Genomic DNA, 24312 nt, shown 5'->3' with positions numbered 1-24312 from the left:
TTGTACCAAGTTTTATTGATCAAAGAAAATACCTGTTAAATATAAATATTTAATATCTTAAATAATAACTACAACATTCTTTGGATATAGAATACTTAAAATAGGCCCTAACTTGAATATAGCTAAAAATAATATAGATAGATTCGATATATCAATAAAGTTAGATAAAATCACAATTAAAAGTCGATTTGGTTTAAGAAGAATTATCTGACTAGTGAAAATTAACAAAAGTATGTATAATAATAAATCTCTACATATATAGATTAAAATTGACAACAATTAACGTATTATAAATTGGAGACTGAATGATTGGAATATCTTGTACTATTGTATTTGTCCTATAAAAATATTACCAATCAAATAATTTATTCATCTGTTAATCTCTTTCAGTTCGGAATGTACGAAATCACATACAAAATTAAACTTAAAAATTAAAACTGATCGAAGTTAAACATTCCTACATATTGCTATAATCTTTATACCAGTTAAAATATTTAAATAATTAAATTGACGAGATTCGCTACGTTTAAGCAACGACCAGTTCTTACTTAACGGAACAACAATTTTTTGAGCTTACATACCAATTCACTACTATTTACTAGAGTACCTAATGAGTATCATTAAATAATTAGGGAGGGGGAAACAGTATAAGAAAAGTGGCAGATTACTGTCTATACGTTTAGGTAATTAAATGTTTTGTTCTTGATGTTTCCTGAGCTATTGCAACATATTTCAGTCTTGTATAAATTTGTTGGTGCCACCACTTTTCTTATAACTAAACTCATATTGCCTAGATCAACACAAAAGACTGACACTCCCCGTATCAGCCCCTAATAACAACATCCTGTTGAGCGGCAACAAAACCATAGATGTAAGCAAACCCTTGAAGGCGTCCGACCTCAATTTAGTGCTGGAGAAAGACGCCTCCGTGTCTATAGACGTGTGGACACCGACGCGATTGGCAGTCGTGCCAGTGATCAGCTCGTTGTGGTAAACGTTGAGGCAATGCACTGGCTCCGTCGCTCCCCTAGGAAGGCAAACGCTGTTACGCGACACACAAAGTCAAAAACTATAAAACGAAAATCGACCCCACCTCAAATTTCAATCAAGACAATTGAGGTGTTGTTTTTAAACAAGTAAAACGAAACAAACAAAACAAAACGGTAACAAACCTCAGGTGGAACTTGAACTTTCCGTCATGTACATTCCAAACACTAACAGTTTGGTCCAGACTGCTTGAAACTAGAGTGTTGTTGTCCACAGCGACGAGCTGAAGTACCTCGCTTTCATGGGCACGCCAATTGGCAATAACCAACCCAGTTCTTGCATCTAACACTGTAATGTTCCCTGATGATTGTCCTGCTGCGAACCAATTACCGGAGGACGGAACTGCGATGCACCGAATTAAACCCGCCGGATTCACGCTTATCTAAAAAACGGTGTTTTAACTTACAATACATTTCAATGTTCTATCGACCTTACTTTTAATTCGTGAATGTAATTACACAATCTCATATCGATAACTTTGACGGTTCCTTCCGTAGTTGCAGCGTAAACTAAACTGGAAGGCGCCGGCATACTTTTTAAAACATTCACAGGCGCATACCTCGGACTTTCTAAATGTCCCACGTTCGCACCCATGAACGGGTCCCAAATGTGAACGACGCTGTCGCAAGAAGCGACCAACCTAGTACTTTCCGAAAAAGTGATGGCAAGGATCGATTTTTTGTGAGCCGTGTAAGTCCACTGACAAGAACTGACTGCCGAGCCGTCACCTTGAGATCTCAATGACCACAATTTAACTGTTTTATCTCTGGATCCGGACATGAAACTGTTCTCGTTGTCCAACACATACAGAGATTTCACGCTGTTAGTGTGTCCGATAAACGTTTGCAGTTTAATCTGTTTGAAGTTGAACATCGTATCTTTTTCGGCACGTCCAATTTCATGTTCCCAATACGCTAACCAGTTACCCCTTAAATGTCTATTGTTGTTCTCCATTCTGTGACTCACTAAATTTAATAATTCGGTGTTTAAGCTGTCGCAGTTGTCTGTTTGTATTTCTATTCTGTTGCCGATAACCGAAATGTTACTTCCTATGCTACTTGAAGCTGGTATTGTCGTTGCTCTATACGTTTCGTATAGTTTTGCATCAGTATTTTGGAATTCCTTAAACTGTTGGCATAAACTCTTAACATTTTCGTGATTTTTCAACGAATTTTCTAAAGATGCCAATCCAACATGTTTCAAAAAGGGTAAATAAGCAGTGTAGGCCAACTCGGGGTTGAACACGGTTCTCAGTTCTTCCAGGGCTAAATTTACAACACTTTCTTCACCTAAACTGGCAGCTACTTGTAGCGAAACAGGAGGTGATAGACTGTCAGATTCGGAATCTTTTAGTCTGGCGTGAGATATTTGTACTGGACAGCCTCCAACTACCCATTCCGTTGTTGTACCGTCTCGTTTTAGTTCAACAAAGTGCGACTCTTCGATTGAACGCAAAAGATCTTTGTCTCCCTGTAAATTGATGAAATTTTACAAATTTTACTTGTGATTGAATTGGTTAGTTAGTTACTTTGTCTTCCTGAGTTTTATTATCATCTCCTAGATACACCTTGTCAAATATTAAAAAGAATCGTTGAAGGGCCGGAACCGCCAATAATGTTTTGGTCATGTCAGAACCCATTCTGATGGATAAAACGTACAGAGCATCCAAATACTTTCTTGCCAAAATATTTCTAGCCATTGACCCATTGGGGAATGTGTATTTGGTTGAACCCAACATTCTTACAGTTGGATGCAAAATATTTTTTAAAATCACATCCTAAAAAACGTTTTGTTAAAACCATTGAATTAATAATTTAATAAAAAAATTACCTGTAACTGTTCCATAAGAGTACTATCAGATAAATAAGGAATTAAATGCTTGAGTAAAGCCAAACATGATATTAATCCACCCTCAAGATTAAAGGTCAATTTTCTTTTACAAAGAGCAATCAATTCACTCATATGTGGAATGTACTGGAACAAAATTAATTGTTCCCCATACAAACCTAAAATAAATACAAAATAAATTCAATTTTAAATTGTATTTGAACAACATACAAGCAATACTGGTGAGACACTCCAAAACTTTTTGAGCGTTAACATCTCCCACAACTTTGCTGGATGCAACAGAAATATCGCCCTCTTCGCGCATATTCTCTCTGGAAACAGAAACGAGATTCTCCTTACCAACGTAACATAACGTCAGCATTTTTAACAAATTCCTGGACAAATAACGAGCGGTCAAAACAGGTCCCAGTCTGTGCGACAACCAAATCAGACTGTCCGCACTCATTTCCGAGATTTTCGTCTCGTTTCTCCTCGAGTACAGCCGTTGGATGTTGCTGGAACTGCTGGACGTCGATAGTAGTTTCGATTGTTCGTAGCACGAACCCGGTGAGTCCATTTCTTGTGAGTAGCTCTTTTTATCCGACAATGAGTCAGTCTCGCTCTTCTTGCTCCCGACCTCACAGCTTATGTTTAACAACTCTTGATTCCTGTAGCTGGACGGTATCGGAATGGTGGGCGAGGTCACGCTTCTTTCGCACTCTTCATTTAAATTAATATTCAACTCTTCCAAGTTTCGTAATTGCTCGATATTCTCGGTTAAGGTGGCATCTAGTGCTTCTTCAGCAGTTGAATGGTTGAAAGGCAAATCTGATGATACATTAAGCTCCAGATGTTCGATTAAAGATTTCATTTGTTCCTCGTTTTCTTTCTCTTCGTCGAACTCGAACATTTCTTGTTCGGGGGCTGGTTCGGCCTCTTTTTTTGGAGTTATTATTTGCCTGTCGGAGGAGATGCTCGAATCGTCACTCGCCGACATTTCAATATGTTCCGTGTCCATTGTTTTGAGATGAGACATTTTTTTCATCACCTTTTCCGAATGGGTGTGCAAAATAAAGTCCACTTTGTCATAGTCCTTGTATCCACCCACTGCTTCGACTAGCGGCGTAACGAAATTCTCCAGGAAACATTTCAAACCAATTCTCACCATCAATCTTAAAAGAAAACTGTGATGATATAATTTTGCAATTTTTCTATTGTACGGTAGATTCGAATCGCTTGGTTCGTTTTCATATAATTTCAAAATTGGTTGCAATAAACATTCAATAGAACGTTGAGGCCCCAAAATTCTGGAAATCGGATCGTACAGATACCAAGCGGCCAAAACTGACGTTGGTGGATCTTCAATCAGCTCCACAATGTGTGGCAAAAGAATATTAACCAATTCCATATCCGTGTTAGTATTCAGGTCGCTGAAAAACTGTTCCAATTGCCTGGAACAAGTTTTAACTTTACATTCGCCTATGTTTTGCGCGAACAATATTTTCGTACGTTCCAAGTTCTCATATTCCGAGCACATTTCACCATTACAATCGAAATGATATAGTATGTTCAGTTCCAAAGCAACGTTCTTAAATTCCTTCAAAGTAGCAATGATTTTATATAACTCAGGGAATAGTTTCGGAAACGGCACGACCATATGTAACAATGGCTCTAGAAGTAAATGAGCATTAGGTGGTGGCAAACCTAAATCTGTTACAGCTGGGTAATTCCAATAAATCGGATCTTTAACCTCTGGTTGTAGAAGTAACTGCGCTATATAACTGATGCAAAAAGGTACTTCTGATTTGCAACTCTTTAATACAGTTATGCAAGACTTCAGTCTTTGGGCGAACTTGTCAACTTTGTTGGCGCCCATTGATCGTAATTGTTTAGACATAAAAATCTCAACGATTAAACAACCTAAGATTTGGAATTCCCTGATTCTTCTAGAAGAAATAATTTCGGCGTAGTTGCAAGAAATTTGATTTTCAGCTTTTTGATTGCTGGTTCTGCCTCTGGTACTAAACAAGAAAACGTTTTGATTGTCTATCGGAAAAGTGTGAGATTTGGTCGCACGCTGCTTCACCAAACACTCCTCAAAGTTTTCGGTATAAATAAAATTCGTAAAGGCGTTTTGTACCGTACAGTCTTCCGGTATTTTAACATCCAAGCAATCATGCGGTACTTCCGTTAGTTTTTTAGCAGTTTCCACGTGAAATGTTTTCGAAACAAATGCGTGCTTCTTCTCTAACAGCTCCAAGGCCTGTTCTGGCTTGTATTCCTTAGGCAAGAAAATAGTACCGGCACTTAAACTGGGACTAGGCACGGATAATTGGTTAGGCTTTTTAGGCGCGACATGAGAAGTAAAAGTAGGATTTTTAGGACCTAAACTTGTGCTGCGATGGCTGCTCGGACTCCTACTGATTTTCGGGCTTTGGTCTTCGTGCAACGAGGATCTACTTCGAGATAATATCTTACTCAGACCTAATGGAGATCTATTGGCTGAACCTGAAGATGTGTCCAAGTCCTCTTCTTCCTCGCTTTTGTACTGGTCTCCTTTGCTACCCGATGAAGCGCTTCTATCCCTACCTAATTTAAATAAAAGTAATAGTAACGTTAGCCTAAATATATTATCTGAAATTCATATTCACTTATATATTAAACAACTGTACAACCTAAACGTAAAATATTTCATTTTTTAATTTTAAAAAATTTATTTTCATTGTACTTCTTACATATTTGATATTATAAATCAAGCTTTAAAATGTTTAAGAGCACTAAATAAAAATTAATTGAATAACAAATCATTATTTACGTAAAAGTAGTCTTTACAGCAAATTTATACAATCAGTACTTTTACTGATTATATAAATTTTCTTTTTGCATGTTCATGCCATTTAAATATAAAATTATTTCATTTTGTTATAGAATCTGAGGAAACATGTTCAGTTACTTACGTGGTTTTATTGGCTTATTAACGATAATCTTCGGTGGTATTTTTGACCAAAACAATGATTGGATTGCTTTAGGAGGGTGAGGTTGTGTGAAGAGCTGAACCAACCCAGATTTCGTTAAATTGCAATGATCATCTGCCAAATTTAAACATACGTTCTTAGCTTTAATTGCGGGTGGTCCAGATAATCTATAAACAAATAAATTTTCAGTAATAAACCTCAATAAAACATCAAAAATATTTTACTTGTAACCGAATGTGAGATCAATCCAATGATGCAATCTTTCTGAGACATGTTGACTTTCCAGGGCTTCTCTGTGCCTTTCTATAAACTCTTCAGGACTGGCACACCAAGCTGGCACCTCAAGATCGTCCAGATCATCGTGAATGCTTCGAAAAACTGACGGATCGGTGAAGAATTCAGGTATGCATTCGTCTGGGGTCCACTCTTGCATTCTTTGTATCGAGCTTGGGTATTCCGCGGGTACCCAGATGGTTCTAACATTTTTGCAGAGTACCGACTTAGGGGTTCTCCTCGCCATGTACACGTAATAGGTGATGGACGATAGCACATCGGAAACGTGGTGTGGAACCTGAGATTGGGATGAGTCGTATGTTAAGTCTAATTGTCGGTCACCTTTATTCAACCGATACTTGGACTTCTTGAGGTCACGCCAGTTTTTGCCGCAACGAGACGAAAAATCGGTGACCCAAGGGAAAACGTGGTGGCAATTCGGGTCACCTAATTTTCTGCCTGACAGGTCATTTAAAGCTGTTATATACGTAAAGTTCGATATGTTACCCTCCACCCATAGCTGACATAATTTCTCCAGATTTTCGTTGGTGATTTGAACTTTATCATAGGTTTTGATGCCGCAGCTTTCGCACTTGAAATTCTCGAATTTGTGGCCGAATTTTCTGCAGTCTTGAACTGCGATTTTTTTCTTTTCGTTTTTGGGAACTTCTTGGATGTAAATATTGCTTTGAATGTTTGGAAATATATACACCCACATGTCTTCATTTAAATAAATATCACTAAGATTTATGTCGCCTAAAGTGAGGCTCCTGTCATGTAAAGATCTCAACAGATTCAACAACTGGTACACAATGAACAATGGTTTTGTAAAACATTTATCTAAAATGGCAGGACTAAAGGTTACACAATCATTTAAATTGTGCTCAATATAAGGATTATGTAATAAGAAAATAGAGTTTAATGTTTCCACTGCACATACAGCTGGCAGTACATTTAAATGTGCATCAAACTGATTAGATGCCTCCACATTTTCTCTACAATCACATGCATTTATTACAGAACAACCATATACTCTAATTAAGATTTCTTTTAGCACTTCATTATAACTAGTTAACATTACTTGAGTTTCCTTTAAACCATCAGAACTGACTGAATATTTTTTGTAAGCCTCCTTCCAGAGATTCTTGTAGTTGGTTTGGGAAATGTACTGAAGAAGTGTAGGAAACAACATGGGACGGTCTTCGCTTGATAAAGGCCTTATTCTTGGTAATGGTATAACTTTTGAGTCTCTTTTTTTGAAAACTGTTATGTAAATTTTTGTCCAGGACAGACCTATTTCTTCCTCTGCACTGGGCCATGACTCAAACTTGGATCTTTCTATGAATTCTGATAGTTTTGAGTGCTTTATCAGTGACCTAAAAAAAAAATCAGTTAGACTAATTAAATGTGTTTCAGCAAGGCATTTTACTTTAGCCAGAGTTTGTGGACTAGAGCTACATATCTGTCATCTTTGATGGTTTTTCTCAGGTACTTTTTTGGAATTCCTAATTCTTCAAAGATGTTTTCCATCTTAAACCTAATTTGTAGAGGTCTGTCAAATGTGCTCTATTGATAGCAACTTGGTTAATGTGTTTTTGAGCAGGTTCATCACTAACAAGGAAGTAAGATGATTTTGTTGTGGTTTAGCACAGTTTTAATACGACAAATTGTAAACATAACCTTAAAACGAAACAAAACGTCAAAATCATCCGTCATCCTTCATTGTTATTAGAAAAAGTGATAAGGCAAGGTATATTAATTAAACATAAACATAAACAAATCGAATTATTTAGTATAATTTTTTATTCAACATTGTTTTATTTTGTTTTTTTTATTTTAAAATTTCTGCGATATGCGTAAAGGTCGGTTTATACATCAACGTTAGGTTAGTAGTCGATACATTCTGTGTTTACTATTGATTATAAAACTGTTTGTGGCAATGAATTAGTTTTTATTGAAGTCATTTGAATTGTTCTTAATATTATGCTGATATTCAAGTACATGAAAATCAAATTAAAATTCAGTGTCCATGAATGCATCCCATGTAGAACTGCATTAACTTGCATTTAATGATTGAGGTTATGTTTTGTCAGAAAATAATCCATTTTTTGTTGTATGAAAATTATATTTTTCTTCAGAATTATGTCATTGCACTTTTAATGGAAACAGTGTATTAATTTAAAATACCATAATGAGTTCTAAGGATAAGGACAGCAAAAGTTTTCAAGAAAAAGTAAAAGAATATTTTAAAAGAGAAAGATCAAAAAATACTCAAGGTAAATTTTCTTTTATGTTTTTTCATATAGATTACATTTTTATAACTTTGCAGTATTTTCTACTGGAAGAGCTGAATATCAAATACCTGACGAGAAGATAAAAGATTTGGGAAAAGACTCTCACATAACTAGAAGGTTGAATACACTTAGAGATTTGCAAACAGGCATTAGTGAACGTAAATTAGAAACTGTAAGATAATTTTAATTAATTTTTAGATCATAGTGACATAGTTTTATATTAGACTGTTATCACTTTTATAAACATGTAACTTAAATATTAATGTCTTCATAGTATATTGGACAAATATGAAAATACTGCTGTTCTATTTCTATCTTTATCCTACAAAAAATATATGATAAAAATAATTGCAGGAGACTATTGCAAAAATATGGTCAGCAATAGAGGACTTATTGACTACAGATTACAGTGCAGAAATAAGGCATGTTGTATTTGCATTCTTGCAAAAGCTGATCAAAGGTCAGAGCGACAAGCTGCAATTAATGCGCGCAAAGTTCTTTCAATTTATAAAAAACCACGATAACCCAGAAGATACTGGCCAAAGACTAGATGTCCTCAATTGTCTGACCTCCAATGGCAAAGAGATTGTGTATTTTGAGGAGGAAGTGGGACCGTTCCTGTTGAATTGGTTTCCCGACATTATGCGAGCTGGCAAAGTGCTCGAGTATTTGAGCCTGATCGACACCGTCATTAGATATAACGCGGCTTATCTGTCTGATGAGATCAACTCCGGATTCATCAATCACATATGCCTGTTGTGCACGAGGGCCAATCGCGACACCGTTATGTCCTGTCTCAGAATCATGACGACGTTAGTGGCTTATAGTAATTTGTCCCGAGAATCGTTACCGAAGTTCATAGGAGCGTTGTGTCGGACAGTGATCTGCGAGAGTTACGCACACGAAAGCTGGAAGACCATGAAGAATTTACTGGGTACTCATATGGGCCATTATGCATTGTACACGATGTGTAGAATCTTGCAGGAGCCTAGTCTGCAATGCGACGTTGACCTACTGAGGGGCGCCGTGTTTTACATTCACATGGCCCTTTGGGGCGATCAGAAGTTAATAAATTTGCACTGCCCGCCCAGTTCAGTTTTGCCTTCAATACTTCAGGTTACTTCACCATTAATAAATCTTTATATATATTTTTATTGATAAAACTTACGTTTTATAGGCGGTTAAGTCTAATCAACCGACCGTGGCGTACGAATGTGTCCAGGGGATTTACCGGCTCGTCAACCAGTTCGGCTACGAATTGTTCGATCCGTCGTGGTCGATGATTCTCGAAATCCTTCTCTGCACGTGCAAACTAACCGCAACCGCACCCAGTCACGTCTCCCGTCTGTTAACAGAAGAAGTCCACACTACAATCAACGTGATCGAGTATCTGATTGATACTGACAAGTACACCGGATCAATTAGGCAATTTTACTGTTTGATTGAAGAGTGTGCCGAACAAAGGCCCGAGTCGAGTGTCCTGAAATTGATAACTTATATGACAGACAGGATTTGTCCACCTGAAGATCACTGGTTGGATAATTTAGATCTAATGATGGCACGCTACTTTCTTCCAAACGTGCGCACTAAAATCCGACTCAAGGTTCTCGACTCACTCACAAATATCATCCAGTTGTACTGGTCAGTTTAATCAATGAATATGTGGCTCATTTTTATATTTATTTGTTGGTTGCAGTTCGGAGTACAAGGAGGAAGTAATTGACAAGATTATTTTGCCTCATATGGCTCACATCGCCGACGATTCAGATGTGAACGTCCGGACATCTGTTGCTGAACTTATGATAGAACTGTGCATGGATTATGAGTCCAACAAATGTTTGGAAATGCTCAATATTTTAGACAAAGTAAACCTCAAAAAAATATAAACGTTGTTTTAAATAATATTTATTTTTAGTTGTTGTTGCGGCCTTTTAATTTGGAAGGTATGAGTTCAGAAGTAGATTTTACGGACACAGTTACGTTGGTCAAAGGACTAATAAGATTATTCATGAACAAAATTTATAAATTACCATCGACTATCCCGATTAAAATCTACGACATGCTTGTCGAATTCTTGGTGATGCACTACAGCAAACCTAAAATCTTCGCCAATTCTAATCAGTGCAGATATATGGTAAATTATTTTTGTATTAAATTATATTAAATGATATTTCATATTATTTATTATTTCAGATTTTCAATTGTTTCTTAAAAATGCGCGCAGACGAGCACTACCTTCTAGGATGTCCTGATACGAACGGCAAGTACCGTTTTAGCAAGTATTTGCGAGTTTGGTACCCAAATTACCTATACGAGCCTCCGTCTGCTTCTCCCGCTCATTCGCCCCCAGTTATAAATGACGATTCCAATTGCACAACCACCAACGTATCCTTGAAACCCGCCTTTAAGACTTTCATCACTTGCTTGAGGTACGAAAAGGACTGGAAGGTGCTCGGATTAGTGTTGACCGAAATGCCCAAAGCGTTGCAGAATAAAAGTATTATACTCTCTAAACAGGGAAATCCTGATTTGTATCTGTTAGTGGACGCATTGTGTAACATGGTAAACATATCGGTCTCTTTTGGTCGCTTAAATCTTTAAACTATGCTTTTTAGATCTCGGATAAAACGATGAATTTGCCAGACTCGCTGACAGTGAAAGTGAATAAGTCGGATTTCCAGGCGGCCGTGCTGGCCGCCCTTGTAAGTTTAGCTTCATATCACTCGTGTCTCGAGCCCACGCACCAACAGAAAATGATTCGTTGCCTGATGCGCTGCATACAAACGGTGCCAAGAGGCTCGAATCCCTGCATTGCCGCACTTACGATCTGCACGCTGGAGATGCGTGAAGCTATGGTCAAAATGTTGCCCGAGGTTTTGCTAAACATGTCGAAGATTTCGGCGACTATTTACATTGCGATACCCGTCTTAGAGTTTCTATCCAGTAATTTATTACATCTAAGTAGTTTAATCAATTTGCTTAACGATTTGTTTCAGTTTTGACACAGTTGCCGATGGTATTTGCTAATTTCGTGGCGGACCAGTATATGGCAGTGTTTGCTATTGCCCTTCCATACACCAATCCGTTTAAATACAACCACTATACGGTCTCACTGGCCCATCACGTGATCGCCGTCTGGTTCCTGAAGTGTCGACTTCCGTTCCGTAAGGAATTCGTCAGGTTTATTACGAATGTAAAAATTTTCCAACTTTCCAACACTTCAGTACTATTGATAGTTTTTTATTATTAGGGTCTTCAGACGAATGTTCTGGTGCCATTCGAGGAGACGCAACCGCTGCTCAAGTCCGAGTTGAGCGCTCTGAACGAGGACAGCTCGGACCGGAAGCGGTCCGCGAGCCTGACGGAACAGGGCTCGAGACGCAGGACGCAGACGATGCCGTCGAACAAAGGGGCGAGCGGTGCGACTGGCTCGACTGCCGCCTTCCATCATAGACCGACACCGATCGATCGTTCAGACAAGATGCTCGTACAGTTCTATGAGGAGTTGACTGAAACATGCCTCGATCTGATGGCCCGGTACGCATTCTCGCCCTGTAGCGCACTACCCAGAAGGTAAATTGACAATTGAAATTGTACAAAATGTATCAATTACTTTTATGCAGATTACCCACGGCAGAGTTCCTGTTAAACGGCGGCCAAAGTATGACGTGGCTCGTCGGCAACAAGCTTGTCACTGTTACAACATCCGGCTGTTCACAAAAAGTTCTCAAACACGGTATGTGTGATAAGTGTTGGACGCTGTGCCGTGAGCACAGCAAACTATGTGAGCAACGCAGCGGCGACAATGGCCAAGAATCAGGCTGGATGGCACGGCAAAACTCCAACGATAAAGGGGCGGCTTTGAACTCGCCGGTTGCGGACGATTCCAAGAGGTTAAGTGACGGTGGGCGAAGTGATGTGCTTACCAGTCAGTTGCAGCAATTGGTTGGCAATGATGGCATAGTAGAGAAGCCGATTTGCGCCTGTTGGTGTCAAGGATGGGCCGAGGTTTATGTTAGGAGACCAACAGGTTATTTTTATCAATATTTAATTATAAAAAGTTACAAATTATTACTTTTGTAGGTGACATGTCGTGGGTGATGCGAATTCAGAATCAGATCTCTTTCCAACAATCTATGTATGACTTTCCTTTGAACGAAATGTCGACCGTATTCATGCCTTCCTTAAGTTTGGATTCACCCTCGGCGTCATTGCCACGTCAAGGCACATCTGAGGAAGAGGAAGAACAACAACCGCAACCACGAGACAACATTCCCGTCAGTAATCCCATCACTGTTCCAGACTCGCCTTCGAAACAAGCACCGTCTAGGCAGAATTCCCGAGACAGCATCGACGAGGACGATGAATACGTATATGACGACGGAACCAGGACTAGAAATCCGGTTCGGAGATCCAATTCTAGTCCTGAAATGTCAGCTAACTGGAAGAATCCTTTCATGCAACCAAGCGATGATAATAAAGCGGGTGACGAGGATACCGTTAAGAAAAATAAGATGTATTCGAAAGACATGAGGGTAAGTTGTGAAGCAATACCCGAAGAAATGGGAGGAACAGGTACCACACCACCTTCTAACGAGCCCTTACGTCCCCCACAACAAGCCACAACGCACCATCCTTCTTTGTTAAGCAGCTACAGCTACCCCGGTTCGTCTCCACCAAAGGAACCGCTGGAACCTAAGCCATATCAAACTGTACCCCCATCGCCCAACATTAACACCATCCAACCGGATTTCCAGAGAATGGCAATCAAAACCTACAAAAGCACTTCTTCTGGTAGTTTAAGTTCGGAGAAATCCGGCGAACGTCCTTCGAACTTGCCGAATTTGGGAGGTTTGAATTTGGCCCCGCTCAGCGGAAAACCGCCCCAAAGTCCAACGCAGACGTCCCCCCGTCCTGTGAGACATCCCATAAGATGTGAGGATCACGAAATACAAAAAAGTGCTTCCTCGTCAGTACTGGAGAAGAATTCATTGGCGAAAGATAGGAAAGGCGTCGGCACTAGTATAACGGACCAGGCGATAAAAAGGGATCGTACCCACACGATATCGGTTATGAGTCCGGCAAATAGGAAACCAAGGACGGAACAAATTAGACCCAACATCACGCGCACCAAAGAACCACCGAAAAACGGCATTAATCCGAGTTTCGTGTTTCTGCAGCTCTATCACTCCGCATATTTCGGCACTAAGACTTCGGAGCGCCCGTTGCTGGTTGGCACTGGGGATATGGTGCAAAGAGCCGTACGGATTTTGGATAGTATTCAGCCCTACGAAACGCATAATATTGGGGTGCTGTATGTGAAGGAGGACCAAGTTAACAGCGAAGTGGAAATTTTAAAAAATAGGTTCGGATCGCTGCGGTATCTTCAGTTCTTAAAAAATCTAGGCAGTTTGATTAAACTTTCTGACGTTGACTCACAAGTAAGTTAAGTTTGATAAATGAAATTATGCTGATTTAATTTGATTTGATATGATTTAGGTGGTTTATATTGGTGGCTTGGAACAAAACGGAAACGACGGTCAGTTCGCCTATATATGGCAGGACGACGTAATCCGCGTAACCTTCCACGTAACAACGATGATGCCAAACAAAGAAACTGATCCCAATTGCAACAATAAAAAGTTACACATTGGCAACAATTTCGTGACCATCATCTACAATGAGAGCGGTGAAGAATATAACATTAACACCATCAAGAGCCAGTTCAATTTCGCTGCTATTATAATCCAACCGCTCGACCACAACACCAATAAAGTTACGGTGAAGGTGAAAGACGAACTGAAGGATTTGATTTCCATTAGCGAAACCAAGCTGGTGTCGGATCAGAACGTTGCAATTTTGGCTCGACAGCTGGCACTACACTGCAATGTAAGTTGTAATTTAACTGTTGTCGGTTCGTGTAAGTTATGGTTTGTTTTGTTGTTTTTAGTTGGCTTCTAGGGTTGTGACATCGCTCAAGCAACAGCACAACACTCCATACGCATCAAATTGGTTAGAAAGACTGAGGAAGATCAAGAACGTTCGTACTAAAGTACTCGTCGATCCCACTGAACCGCCCAGTACTTCTGCTTCAAAAAAGCAGATGGAGGATTTTACTGATTATACATAATCTTGATTTCGACTATTATTATATTATATTGTTATGACGATTTAAATAATCATTATATTCTTATTTAATCAATGAATTTTAATTTTTATTCAAACAATTATATAAAATAGAGTTCCAGTAAATATAAAAGTGTGCTTGACTATATTAAATAAAATATTTCTTATTAATTTTGATAAGTTTTCAATTCAAATAAACAAACTTAAGAAAATCAGATATTTATTTATTAGTATATACCACAGAAAACCTATACACACGAAATCCGTTTAATTTAAAATCACAAAACTATATGTATTTTTAAACACATAAATTTCTGTGCCAAAATCAATACGTAATGATTAAACAAACGCAAATACATTTGTTTGTAGTATTTAAATAGTATTTAACACGACATCTATTATATAATAGATGAACCAGAACTAAACAGAAATATTTTTTATCTTCTACCTTCTCAATAAATGTTGAATGAAAAATAAATAACCCTTCATTATTAATATTACATTAAATGTAAAACAAAAACTAACAAATGAGTTTACCAATTCATCTCAAATAAATTGATGATAATCTATCATAATAAATCATTGGCAACATCGCATATTATGTAGAATTTCTGTATTTCATTAACAAATCCCTCAGCCGGTAAATTTGTTTCTTTTTGTCGAAAGTGATGTGGTTGACATTCACCCATCATTATTATTATTCACTTTAATTGTTAATTGTTGAACACGTTCGACGGTACAAACAAACTGGACCGTAACCACCGAAAGTGCCAGTGTTTATTTAATTTATGATCGTGTGAAAAACGGTGCGAAACGTCCACAAAGTACAAAGTTGTAGGTCAGTATTTCTGTCAAAATAATGTATTATTTTTGTGTGCTATGAACGCTGTAAACACGTGCGAATTGTATACCAAGTCCCCTGGTCTATTTTTATATACAATTCGACGTTTGTTTTCGCCTGAAAAATGGACGAAAAATCGTAGGTCTACACGCACGGAAATCCGGTCTCAACGTCTCGTTCCAATTCGATCCGCGTGTTCTTCACATTTTTACAATATTAACTGTTTAATCACATTGCGGGGTATACACACATTTCTATTATTACCCAGTTGTGACTCTTTTCTTATTGCACTATGATTTTGCACATTTCACCTTCAAAAGTTAATTTTAGATGCATTATGAACTTCAACTTCGCTCCTTTTACTTTCTTTCTCAGTCTGTAAATTGAAGCACTGAAGAGGTACAATGTACAAGAAATGAATTTACTTTCATTGGTAAACCTGTGCCTTCTCTTACTTGTTTTTCTTGCATGTGACCCTAATCCTTTAACCTCCATTATCTTATCAATCTTGCATCACAACTCTTTTAACGTGCCAACTCAATCTCATTCTCATTGTAGTGTTGCTGGAGAAAAGCTATGCACAATCTAACACCCGAAGGTCAGTTGTCAAGTGCAAATGGTGCGGCGAATCCGGAGAAAATATGCATCCTGGATGCTGGCGCGCAATACGGCAAAGTAATAGATAGAAGAGTCCGGGAATTATGCGTGGAATCGCACGTGCTGCCCCTGGATACACCGGCCTTTAACATAAAAGAGGCTGGATACAAAGCCATCATAATTTCAGGGGGGCCCAGTTCAGTATACGCTGAGGACGCTCCTAGGTATGATGCGGACATATTCAGGATAGGTTTGCCCGTTTTGGGCATTTGCTATGGCATGCAGATGATGAACAAAGAGTTTGGAGGCACTGTAATCAGGAAGGACACCAGAGAGGATGGACAGTACACCATTGAAGTCAATACCAAATGTCTTTTATTCAAGTGAGTATTGCTTAATAATCTTAACAGTAAAAGATTGTTGACTTAAAATCACAATTAAGATAACTAACTAACCTTGATAAGTATATTTGTATCTTTCCTAATATTATATTTATTTTTAATACATAATATGTTAGTAAAATTAAATATAAGTAAACAATTATTATATCATTCATTCATGTTGTAACAATCTTTAGGAAAATTTTATATTTACAAGATTTAAAATAATCACATTTTTTATATTCTAAATAAAGATGGGAAAGTTTGGGGATTATTGTTTGAGTAACTAAGGATTTTCTTTGTATCAAAAATATTTATATTTTGGTTATACTATCAATCTTGTTTAAAGTAATTTTATTTAATTCAATCTATTATATTTATTTATAATAGGTTAGTTAGGTCATTTAAATTATACTAATTGAATATGAATATATTATCATGTTTTCTGGTTTTCGCAGAGGACTGGAGAAGAACCAACAGGTATTGTTGACGCATGGCGATTCGCTGGACAAAGTGGCAGACAACTTCAAATCAATAGCCCAAAGTTCATCCTTCTGTGCGGGAATTTGCAACGAAAAACTCAACCTGTATGGCGTCCAATTTCATCCCGAGGTCGATCTCACCACCAACGGCAAACTGATGCTCAAGAACTTCTTGTGTGACGTCGCCGGACTCACTGGCAACTACACCATGCAAGGTACTTAATTCTTAAATAAACATTCTTGTTTGAAATACATTTGACATTCTTATAGGACGAGAAGCGGAATGCATCAAATACATAAAAGAATCAGTCGGCGACAACAAGGTGTTGCTGTTGGTAAGCGGCGGCGTGGACAGCACTGTATGCGCCGCCCTACTGCACAAAGCGCTTCGCCCTGATCAAATAATCGCCATCCACATCGACAATGGGTTCATGAGGAAAAACGAAAGTGAGAAGGTGCACAGCTCGTTGCAGAAGGTCGGTTTGAATCTGCGCGTCATTCGCGCTGCATCCAGCTTCTATGAGGGTACGACGGTCGTGCCAATCGACAAGACGGAAAACTCGCGCACTAAAATCACCAAGCTGCTATGCATGACTTCGAACCCGGAGGAGAAACGAAAAATAATCGGCGATGTGTTTGTGAAGATATCCAACGAGATCGTGGCTGATTTGAATTTAAATCCTGACGAGGTGCTGCTGGCGCAGGGCACTCTCAGACCCGACTTGATCGAGTCTGCGTCCTGTCATGCGTCCGGTAAGGCCGACACGATCAAAACGCATCACAACGATTCCGATCTCATCCGGAAACTAAGGGACGAAGGTAAATAAAAATCATTTTTTTTTTGTAATATATTTAACAGTGGATTTAAATATTAGTCTTTTTTACTTCTTGTTATAACATTCTTACTTTTTATCCTACTTCTATCTCCTAGGGCCTAAAATATTTTAAATCGAATAATCTATTGATTAACAATTTAATATGAAAAATTGATAACTAAGATAATTTGAACATAAAAAACAATTCATTCTAATAACAATAGAATAACTATTACTGTATTTGTTGCATCATTTGTTGACAAAAATATCAGCTGTAACTCGTTTTTTTTTAACCCGTGGAAATGAATAGGATACTTTTGGTATAATTTGTTCAGTTCTGAAATATAATTTATCTCGATGGGAAATGTTCAGTTCACTCTTGGTAAAATCATAAATCGAAAGACAAAAATTCACCGTTTTCTAGATGAATAGCCCAAAATGAGAAAAAATGTATAATGACTTAATTAATCGATAGGTAAAGTAATTGAACCACTGAAAGACTTCCACAAGGACGAAGTGCGTGCTTTGGGCAGAGACCTAGAGTTGCCAAATGAATTGGTGATGCGACACCCGTTCCCTGGCCCCGGTTTGGCGGTGCGTGTTCTGTGCGCCGAAGAACCTTACATGGAGAGAGATTTCTCCGAGACGCAAGTCTTGGTCAAAATCATCGTGGAGTTCGATCAGATGTTGCAGAAGAAGCACGCGCTGCTCAACCGGGTAGAAAGTGTCACAAATGACGAAGAACGGTAAGAGATTCGATCACAGTTCGACGTTTTTTAACAAATTTAAACGTCTTTTCAGGGAAACTTTGCGTAGGATATCGAACAAACAAAAACTTGCTGCTACGCTATTGCCAATCAGAAGTGTAGGCGTACAAGGAGACTGTCGTTCTTACTCGTACGTGGTGGGTATTAGTAGCGACGTAGAGCCGGACTGGGAAGACATGATGTTCTTGTCGTCGCTGATACCACGTATCTGTCGCAACGTCAATCGTGTTTGTTATATTTTCGGCGGAATCGTCAAGGAACCACTGCCCGACGTCACCCCCACTTATCTCACTAGCAACGTGCTCAGTACCATCCGACAATGTGATGACGTAGCCACGAGTGTAAGACACGTTTGGAACGAGTTAACGTTTCGAAAATTACGAGAATCCCTTTTTAGATTTTGCACAGTAGCGGCTATAGTAGTTGTATAAGTCAAATGCCTGTGATTCTTCTGCCTCTGGACTTTGATCGGGATCAGGCGTTGCGCATTCCCTCGTGTCAGCGATCGGTCGCGTTGCGTCCCTTCATCACCGAAGATTTCATGACCGGCATTCCAGCCGTGCCCGGAAAACAGCTGCCCGTTGAAGTAAGTCATTTTTCTAACTTCTCACGATGAAATTAATCCTTTTGTTTATGCAGGTCATACAAAAAATGGTGTCGGAAGTGTTACAAGTGCCGGGTATTTCTAGAGTAATGTATGATCTGACCTCGAAGCCGCCAGGAACGACGGAATGGGAATAAAAACAGTGATTGTATAAATTATAAATGTATAATTTTTTTTTTTTGGTTATTGAAATCTGAACAGACTTTTAAACAAGGCTTCTGTTTTATATATTGTTATTGAAAAAACTGTGTAATCAAGTTATGGCACGTTCGGATTCGTCACGAGGCACTGTAAATTATCCAATTTTAGCTATTACAATAGTAATGAATAGAGCGTTTTCTTTTTTGTTTTTATTTAATTTGCGTCGCGACGAATCCGCAATGACCCTTTACAAGTCTTAAACTGCACCACACATGGCTCAACAATTGTATATTAAATGAGATATTTGCAACAAATTGTTAACCGATTCATTACGGTTTTTATGTTGTCCCTCTTCCTAATCAACTGAATTAATTGTACTTCCGATTCTCATATTTATATTAATCAATTAATATGTTGAAACCCAAAATATTGATTTATTGTGGCGTGAATATTTTGAGGTTCTTAGTACGATTTCGGTAGCCCCTCCAATCACATTATGTTTATCATACATAATAACTTATTTTATATTTGTTTAGTTTCAATAAAACGGTTCTATAAAATTTATTGCTTTAATTAACCCTATTATAAAAAATTATAATAACTAAATTTAATTTCAGCATACACATCAGGTTTGTCTGACCTCAAATCAAATTTCATACAGAAACGTATAAATTTTGTAACAGTTTATTTATTGTTCAATTGATACCTTATAGCTAATAAATAATAAATATACTTGCTTATTTCTTATGTATAAAAGGTATATTAGTATTAGTTTGATTATTGTTTGTTCAACTGATACTTTATAGCTAATAAATAATAAATATACTTACTTATTTTTTATGTATAAAGGGTAAGTTAGTATTAGTAATTTGAAGAATAATACGAAAAAGTGGAAAGAAATTAAAAATTTACATTTTGTGATCGTTTATTAATACTTTGTAGCAAAGCCATTATTGTTTATAACATCATACATAGTTGGTACACTGAAGCAATTCAATTTTCAATGTGTTTGACTGATTGTGCCGACCACTTCATAATTCGAATCGGACAGTCCTGTTTTTATTTGATATGAATGGTTTCTTAGGGGATCGATCTCATTGCGTTAAGATCGTTGCCGACTTTTTCAGACAATTTTGAGAAATCACAATTAGCCAACGGTCGTCATCTCGACTGGCTTTCCTGAGGCGTCCCGATTTTAGAGGGCTCACTACACTACTCTCAAATTAAAACTGCGGATTGTTTTTGAAATAATACTCCGGTTTAAATTTTATTACTGTCTGTTTTAGTCCCGATTTGTAATAGGATTTTATAAATCAACGGACAAAGTTTTTCCACACGTCCTACTTATTGTATTATAAACTCAAAAAAAATAGGGTGAGTTATTTAGCCGAATCGTTTGAAATATCTTCCATTTTTGATCTTGCATTTTTTAAAGGATGTATGAAAAAAATATTTAAGGGAATAATGCAACATTTATATATTATTATGATCGGATAGTTAGTTAAAAATATTAGTAAAAAACATAATAAAATAAAAATATTTCTCCACCTTTGGGCGGTACTGTAAGTATGTCTAATTTTATAGTTAGGTTTTAGAAAATACTTGAAAAATTGAATAATCAATGTAAGTAGTGTTATTTTATCAGTTTTAGTTTTATTTATGATAAATTGGCGACTGTTAATCTGTCTTTTTACTTTGATTAAAACACCAAATTTACAATAATACGCTTTATTACAATAAACATACATTAACCCTCGACATCTAAAGCTTAATTGGCTTGGTTCTTTCTTAAAAACTACCCCGTTTATACTTTCGATGATCAAATGTAAACAAATTTGAAGGATTTGTTTAGAAAAGAAGATAGTCAAAATAGATAAGCACGTCGCATCAGTCCATCGGTAAAAGTTTTTAGACGGATATCACTTTGGTTATATATTAAATTCTTATTTGGTAGAGATATAAGAGTAACTAATTAAATAATGTTTAATTGCAATTTTAGGAAATTCTCATGAAAACCCCATCCTGTCCCAGGGTAGGGCTAGTATACTACGGGGTACATGATAATTTTGTCTCACAGAATAAGCAGAAGTGGATTTCTTCTGTTTTTTCGTCAACACCAGCACAGGTTATAAGAGCCTAACGATCGCATAGTTGGTAGGCTCTTACTGAACTGTGGTTCAGATCAACGCAATACAGGCATAGCGTAATCTCACCTACATTTTCTACATCAGAGTGAGCTTTTTGAGTCTCCTGTTTCTTAGAGTTTTTTTCACCCTAGGATCATTTGAACACTTCCTTGTATGTCTCTCGAACTTTTCTTTTTGGACGTTCGTACCATTCTTTATTAATAATTAAAATAATTATAAAATATATAAAATAATAAATAATTTTTATTATCAAATGAACAACAGATGAGCATTCTGAGGATGCCAGTTACAGCAGACAGGGAACCCCATTGTGCCCCATGCTCCCTTATGCCTTGCAGCGCATCTAGTCGACAGTCGCTGTCAGACTGAAGACTGATGAAAAATGGCCCTTTATTAGCATCAACAACACACGTCTAGTATGTGTAGTTACTTGTACGAGTTGGTGGCCCCGTTGTGCTTCGCATCCCCGTTATGCCTCCCCTTTCCCTACATGGAAAGCTGTATTTGAGATTTATAAACTCTTCTTCTAATGTGTTTATTTTCTTCTAAAAATAAGTACAACAATTTATCGTGATCTGCATGATTCAACGAACAAAAACGATGTCAGATTAAGCTGTCCAAATCTGGTAGAACAATTAAGCACGTAATAGTACAGAGAAAACAAAATACCAGTCAATTTTTCGAAACGAAATAATTTAAAAATAGTTGTCCCTTTTTCAGGAATCAGGTCAAAAAATCGAATCTCTAAAATCAATTAAATGATTTGATCACTGATTCGAAAAGTTTTCTTTTCGTTTTGTTTTTGAAAACAAATGTTAATATATACTGCGTCAGAATAGTAAAAGAGATAAGATAAGATAAGTTCGAGTATTGAATTTTCTGTGATGAATATTAAATACGGAAAAAATAATTATATATTATATGAAAACTTTTAAGCTCTTTTTAATTTCTATTTATTTTTCATGCTGGTCAATAGAAAATGTGTTCTGCTTCTTCATAATAAGATTATTTTTATCATTGTTTATTTTTAACTTTGTAAAATGTTAATTATTTATTTTTAAATAATAGTCCTAAAAGAAGCGACATATGATTTCATTTTGAATTTTTAAGCTATAAGGATTTATTTACAAAAAATGAATATATGGAAAATTTAAATCAACATATGAAAACCAAATAACCCTCATTAAATATCAATGGAAGTAGGTTTCTAAGATTATTAACGATTTCTCCTCTTCAAAATACCGAATATGTAAAATGCTTGTGGTGTGAAGTATAAGAGTCAGTAGAAGAGCAGATATAATAGCTGCTATTAATTAATTATGATCAAAAAAATACGTTTTCGAAGATGGGACTATTACTCCAATAATTCATAAAAAAAAATAAAAGATATTGATCGATTTTGATGAAAATGTGATTAATTTACTGCCAGAAAACAGTGGTACTACTTCGATAAACGTTGAATTGGATTGGTATTCATTAGTTTCCAATAACGAAGAATAAAAATTGACGGCGGTTGTCTTGGTAAAATACGATATTCTTTTTCTACAAATGTGGCAGTTATTCCGCAATTTCTGCCTTCAGCTTGTCAAGTAATGATGCGTAGTATGCTCCTGTAATATTTTTTCTTTTTTGAAGATAATTAATTAAGATAACTCCATGACTATCCCAAAAAATAGTCGCCATCACTTTCCCCTCCGAAAAAAACAGTTTATGGAGCCGGTTCCCCCTTTCCAGACCACTGTTTTGACTGTATTTTTGCGCCAACAGAGCATTGGAAATGTTCGTTCATTCGAAGACGTTTTTGGTCTAACGTGAGCAAACGCGATACCCAACGCGCCGACAGCTTTCTCATGTCTAAATCTTGATTTAATATGTGACTGACACGTCCTTTGGACATTTTCATTATCTCTGTTATATCTCTCACTTTAGTTCGGCGGTCGTTTAACACTATTTAGTGAACTTTAGCAATGTTATCGTCAGTAGTTGCAGTTTTTGGACGTCTTGAACGTTCATGCCCAAATTTCACTGTGCTGCTGCCCAACACATCTTTAATTTGCGTAGGCGTATTGCCTTTCAAAAACAAAAATTTATTAACAGCTCGATACTCAATTTTTCCCATTTTCACAAAAACACTCACATCGACTCACTCAAATGACTGTCAATTAAAAACTGTGCATTCAAAATTGCCTAAACTTTGGTGAATAACTATCAAAAGTTGCAGAACTACATTCACTAGTTTTATTGACGCCATTTTTGGGTTGAGATCGGAAACTTTTCAGACCACAACGCCTAATATTTAATATCGATTTTGCTTTTTGCTTATTTTTTAGGTAAAGTTGTTCATAAAATGTTTTTTTTTTTGTTTTTTATTGTATTGTTCAAATACTGTAACATTCAAGTCGATTTCGGGGGAACTGTTATGTGGTTCATATAACAAAGCAACAGAAGAAAATCCAGTATATTAATTTCTATTATTACTGCAGAAGTCATAAGCTTAGCAGGCATTTCTTTAAGGTTTTTAAATTTTAATATTATTAATTTTTATATTATAGTTGAATGAAATCTTTCAATGAGCCAATCTTAATTTGGATAGTTAACTCTCGTATTTTAAAATTCATGTCCCACACAATTTTCACCGAAATATTGTGTGGACAGTACCATTTTTAATAAGGTATGCCAATATTACCATACCTCGTATATATTTACGTATACGTTTATATTTTCGTTCGAATTTAATTTTAAAAGAAAATGTCCAAATATTTTTTAATAAGTTTTATAATTAGTTTTATAATTTCTATTATTTTTTCACTAATTATGACTTGTTCTAATATGTTCTAAAATAAAGTTAAAGATATGCTTGTCAGAATTAACTGGAGTTATTATTTCATTATGATCAGTAAAAGATGTTACCCTAATTCTTCCAGTACAGTTAATGACAATTTTTAAACTTTCTTCTAAAGGTAATATACCAACCATCTTTAGCAGTTGCAATACAT

General features: G+C 36.9%; 3 protein-coding genes across 7 annotated transcripts; 2 read left to right on the top strand and 1 right to left on the bottom strand.

The window, feature by feature from the left end:
- Positions 1-6: 6 nt before the first annotated feature.
- LOC109609333 (WD repeat-containing protein 81) lies at positions 7-7848 on the bottom strand. Of its 2 annotated transcripts, none has more exons than XM_020025988.2 (9): positions 7552-7848; positions 6074-7498; positions 5832-6016; positions 3106-5463; positions 2878-3053; positions 2576-2824; positions 1483-2517; positions 1173-1429; positions 7-1042 (listed from the first exon to the last, which is right to left on the bottom strand). In XM_020025988.2, exons 1-9 carry the CDS (start codon positions 7650-7652, stop codon positions 796-798), a joined length of 6033 nt encoding a protein of 2010 aa, XP_019881547.1. In that variant the 5' UTR covers positions 7653-7848; the 3' UTR covers positions 7-795. The 2 variants fall into 2 exon arrangements, with proteins under 2 accessions (XP_019881547.1, XP_019881555.1); XM_020025996.2 differs by having other exon boundaries at positions 7-1027; positions 7552-7847.
- Positions 7849-7920: 72 nt separating this feature from the next.
- On the top strand, positions 7921-14622 carry LOC109605881 (tuberin). 2 transcript variants are annotated; one of them, XM_049962282.1, is made up of 15 exons: positions 7921-8007; positions 8261-8398; positions 8452-8588; positions 8771-9532; positions 9594-10057; positions 10113-10281; positions 10332-10550; positions 10610-10978; positions 11032-11359; positions 11413-11609; positions 11667-11989; positions 12040-12446; positions 12500-13857; positions 13916-14305; positions 14367-14622. In XM_049962282.1, the coding sequence occupies exons 2-15, from the start codon at positions 8314-8316 to the stop codon at positions 14544-14546; spliced, it is 5388 nt and encodes a 1795-aa protein (XP_049818239.1). In that variant the 5' UTR covers positions 7921-8007; positions 8261-8313; the 3' UTR covers positions 14547-14622. The 2 variants fall into 2 exon arrangements, with proteins under 2 accessions (XP_049818239.1, XP_049818238.1); XM_049962281.1 differs by lacking the exon at positions 7921-8007 and adding an exon at positions 8116-8200.
- A 574-nt stretch (positions 14623-15196) lies between these two features.
- Positions 15197-19729, top strand: LOC109593875 (GMP synthase [glutamine-hydrolyzing]). Of its 3 annotated transcripts, none has more exons than XM_020009008.2 (8): positions 15197-15380; positions 15942-16363; positions 16819-17057; positions 17113-17661; positions 18133-18403; positions 18459-18765; positions 18822-19010; positions 19064-19729. In XM_020009008.2, exons 2-8 carry the CDS (start codon positions 15960-15962, stop codon positions 19163-19165), a joined length of 2061 nt encoding a protein of 686 aa, XP_019864567.1. In that variant the 5' UTR covers positions 15197-15380; positions 15942-15959; the 3' UTR covers positions 19166-19729. The 3 variants fall into 3 exon arrangements, with proteins under 3 accessions (XP_019864567.1, XP_049826556.1, XP_049826555.1); XM_049970599.1 differs by lacking the exon at positions 15197-15380 and adding an exon at positions 15478-15782; XM_049970598.1 differs by lacking the exon at positions 15197-15380 and adding an exon at positions 15784-15816.
- The last annotated feature ends 4583 nt before the right edge of the window (positions 19730-24312 follow it).

The sequence above is a fragment of the Aethina tumida genome, chromosome 1 (assembly GCF_024364675.1).
Source record: "Aethina tumida isolate Nest 87 chromosome 1, icAetTumi1.1, whole genome shotgun sequence".
Lineage (NCBI taxonomy): Eukaryota > Metazoa > Arthropoda > Insecta > Coleoptera > Nitidulidae > Aethina > Aethina tumida.
This window is presented reverse-complemented; position numbering and strand designations above follow the sequence as displayed.

What these genes read in the sequence shown, in the direction of transcription:
- LOC109609333 (XM_020025988.2), bottom strand. Translation starts at nt 7,652, where the DNA reads ATGGAAAACATCTTTGAAGAATTAGGAATTCCAAAAAAGTACCTGAGA. An exon ending in GATCTCACATTCGGTTACAA is followed by an intron (nt 6,017 to 6,073) that starts GTAAAATATTTT and finishes ATTTGTTTATAG; the next exon opens with ATTATCTGGACCACCCGCAA. An exon ending in CTCTTATGGAACAGTTACAG is followed by an intron (nt 2,825 to 2,877) that starts GTAATTTTTTTA and finishes AACGTTTTTTAG; the next exon opens with GATGTGATTTTAAAAAATAT.
- LOC109605881 (XM_049962282.1), top strand. Translation starts at nt 8,314, where the DNA reads ATGAGTTCTAAGGATAAGGACAGCAAAAGTTTTCAAGAAAAAGTAAAA. An exon ending in TTTTGCCTTCAATACTTCAG is followed by an intron (nt 9,533 to 9,593) that starts GTTACTTCACCA and finishes TACGTTTTATAG; the next exon opens with GCGGTTAAGTCTAATCAACC. An exon ending in TCGTCAGGTTTATTACGAAT is followed by an intron (nt 11,610 to 11,666) that starts GTAAAAATTTTC and finishes TTTTATTATTAG; the next exon opens with GGTCTTCAGACGAATGTTCT.
- LOC109593875 (XM_049970598.1), top strand. An exon ending in TGGCAACTACACCATGCAAG is followed by an intron (nt 17,058 to 17,112) that starts GTACTTAATTCT and finishes ACATTCTTATAG; the next exon opens with GACGAGAAGCGGAATGCATC. An exon ending in GTGATGACGTAGCCACGAGT is followed by an intron (nt 18,766 to 18,821) that starts GTAAGACACGTT and finishes ATCCCTTTTTAG; the next exon opens with ATTTTGCACAGTAGCGGCTA.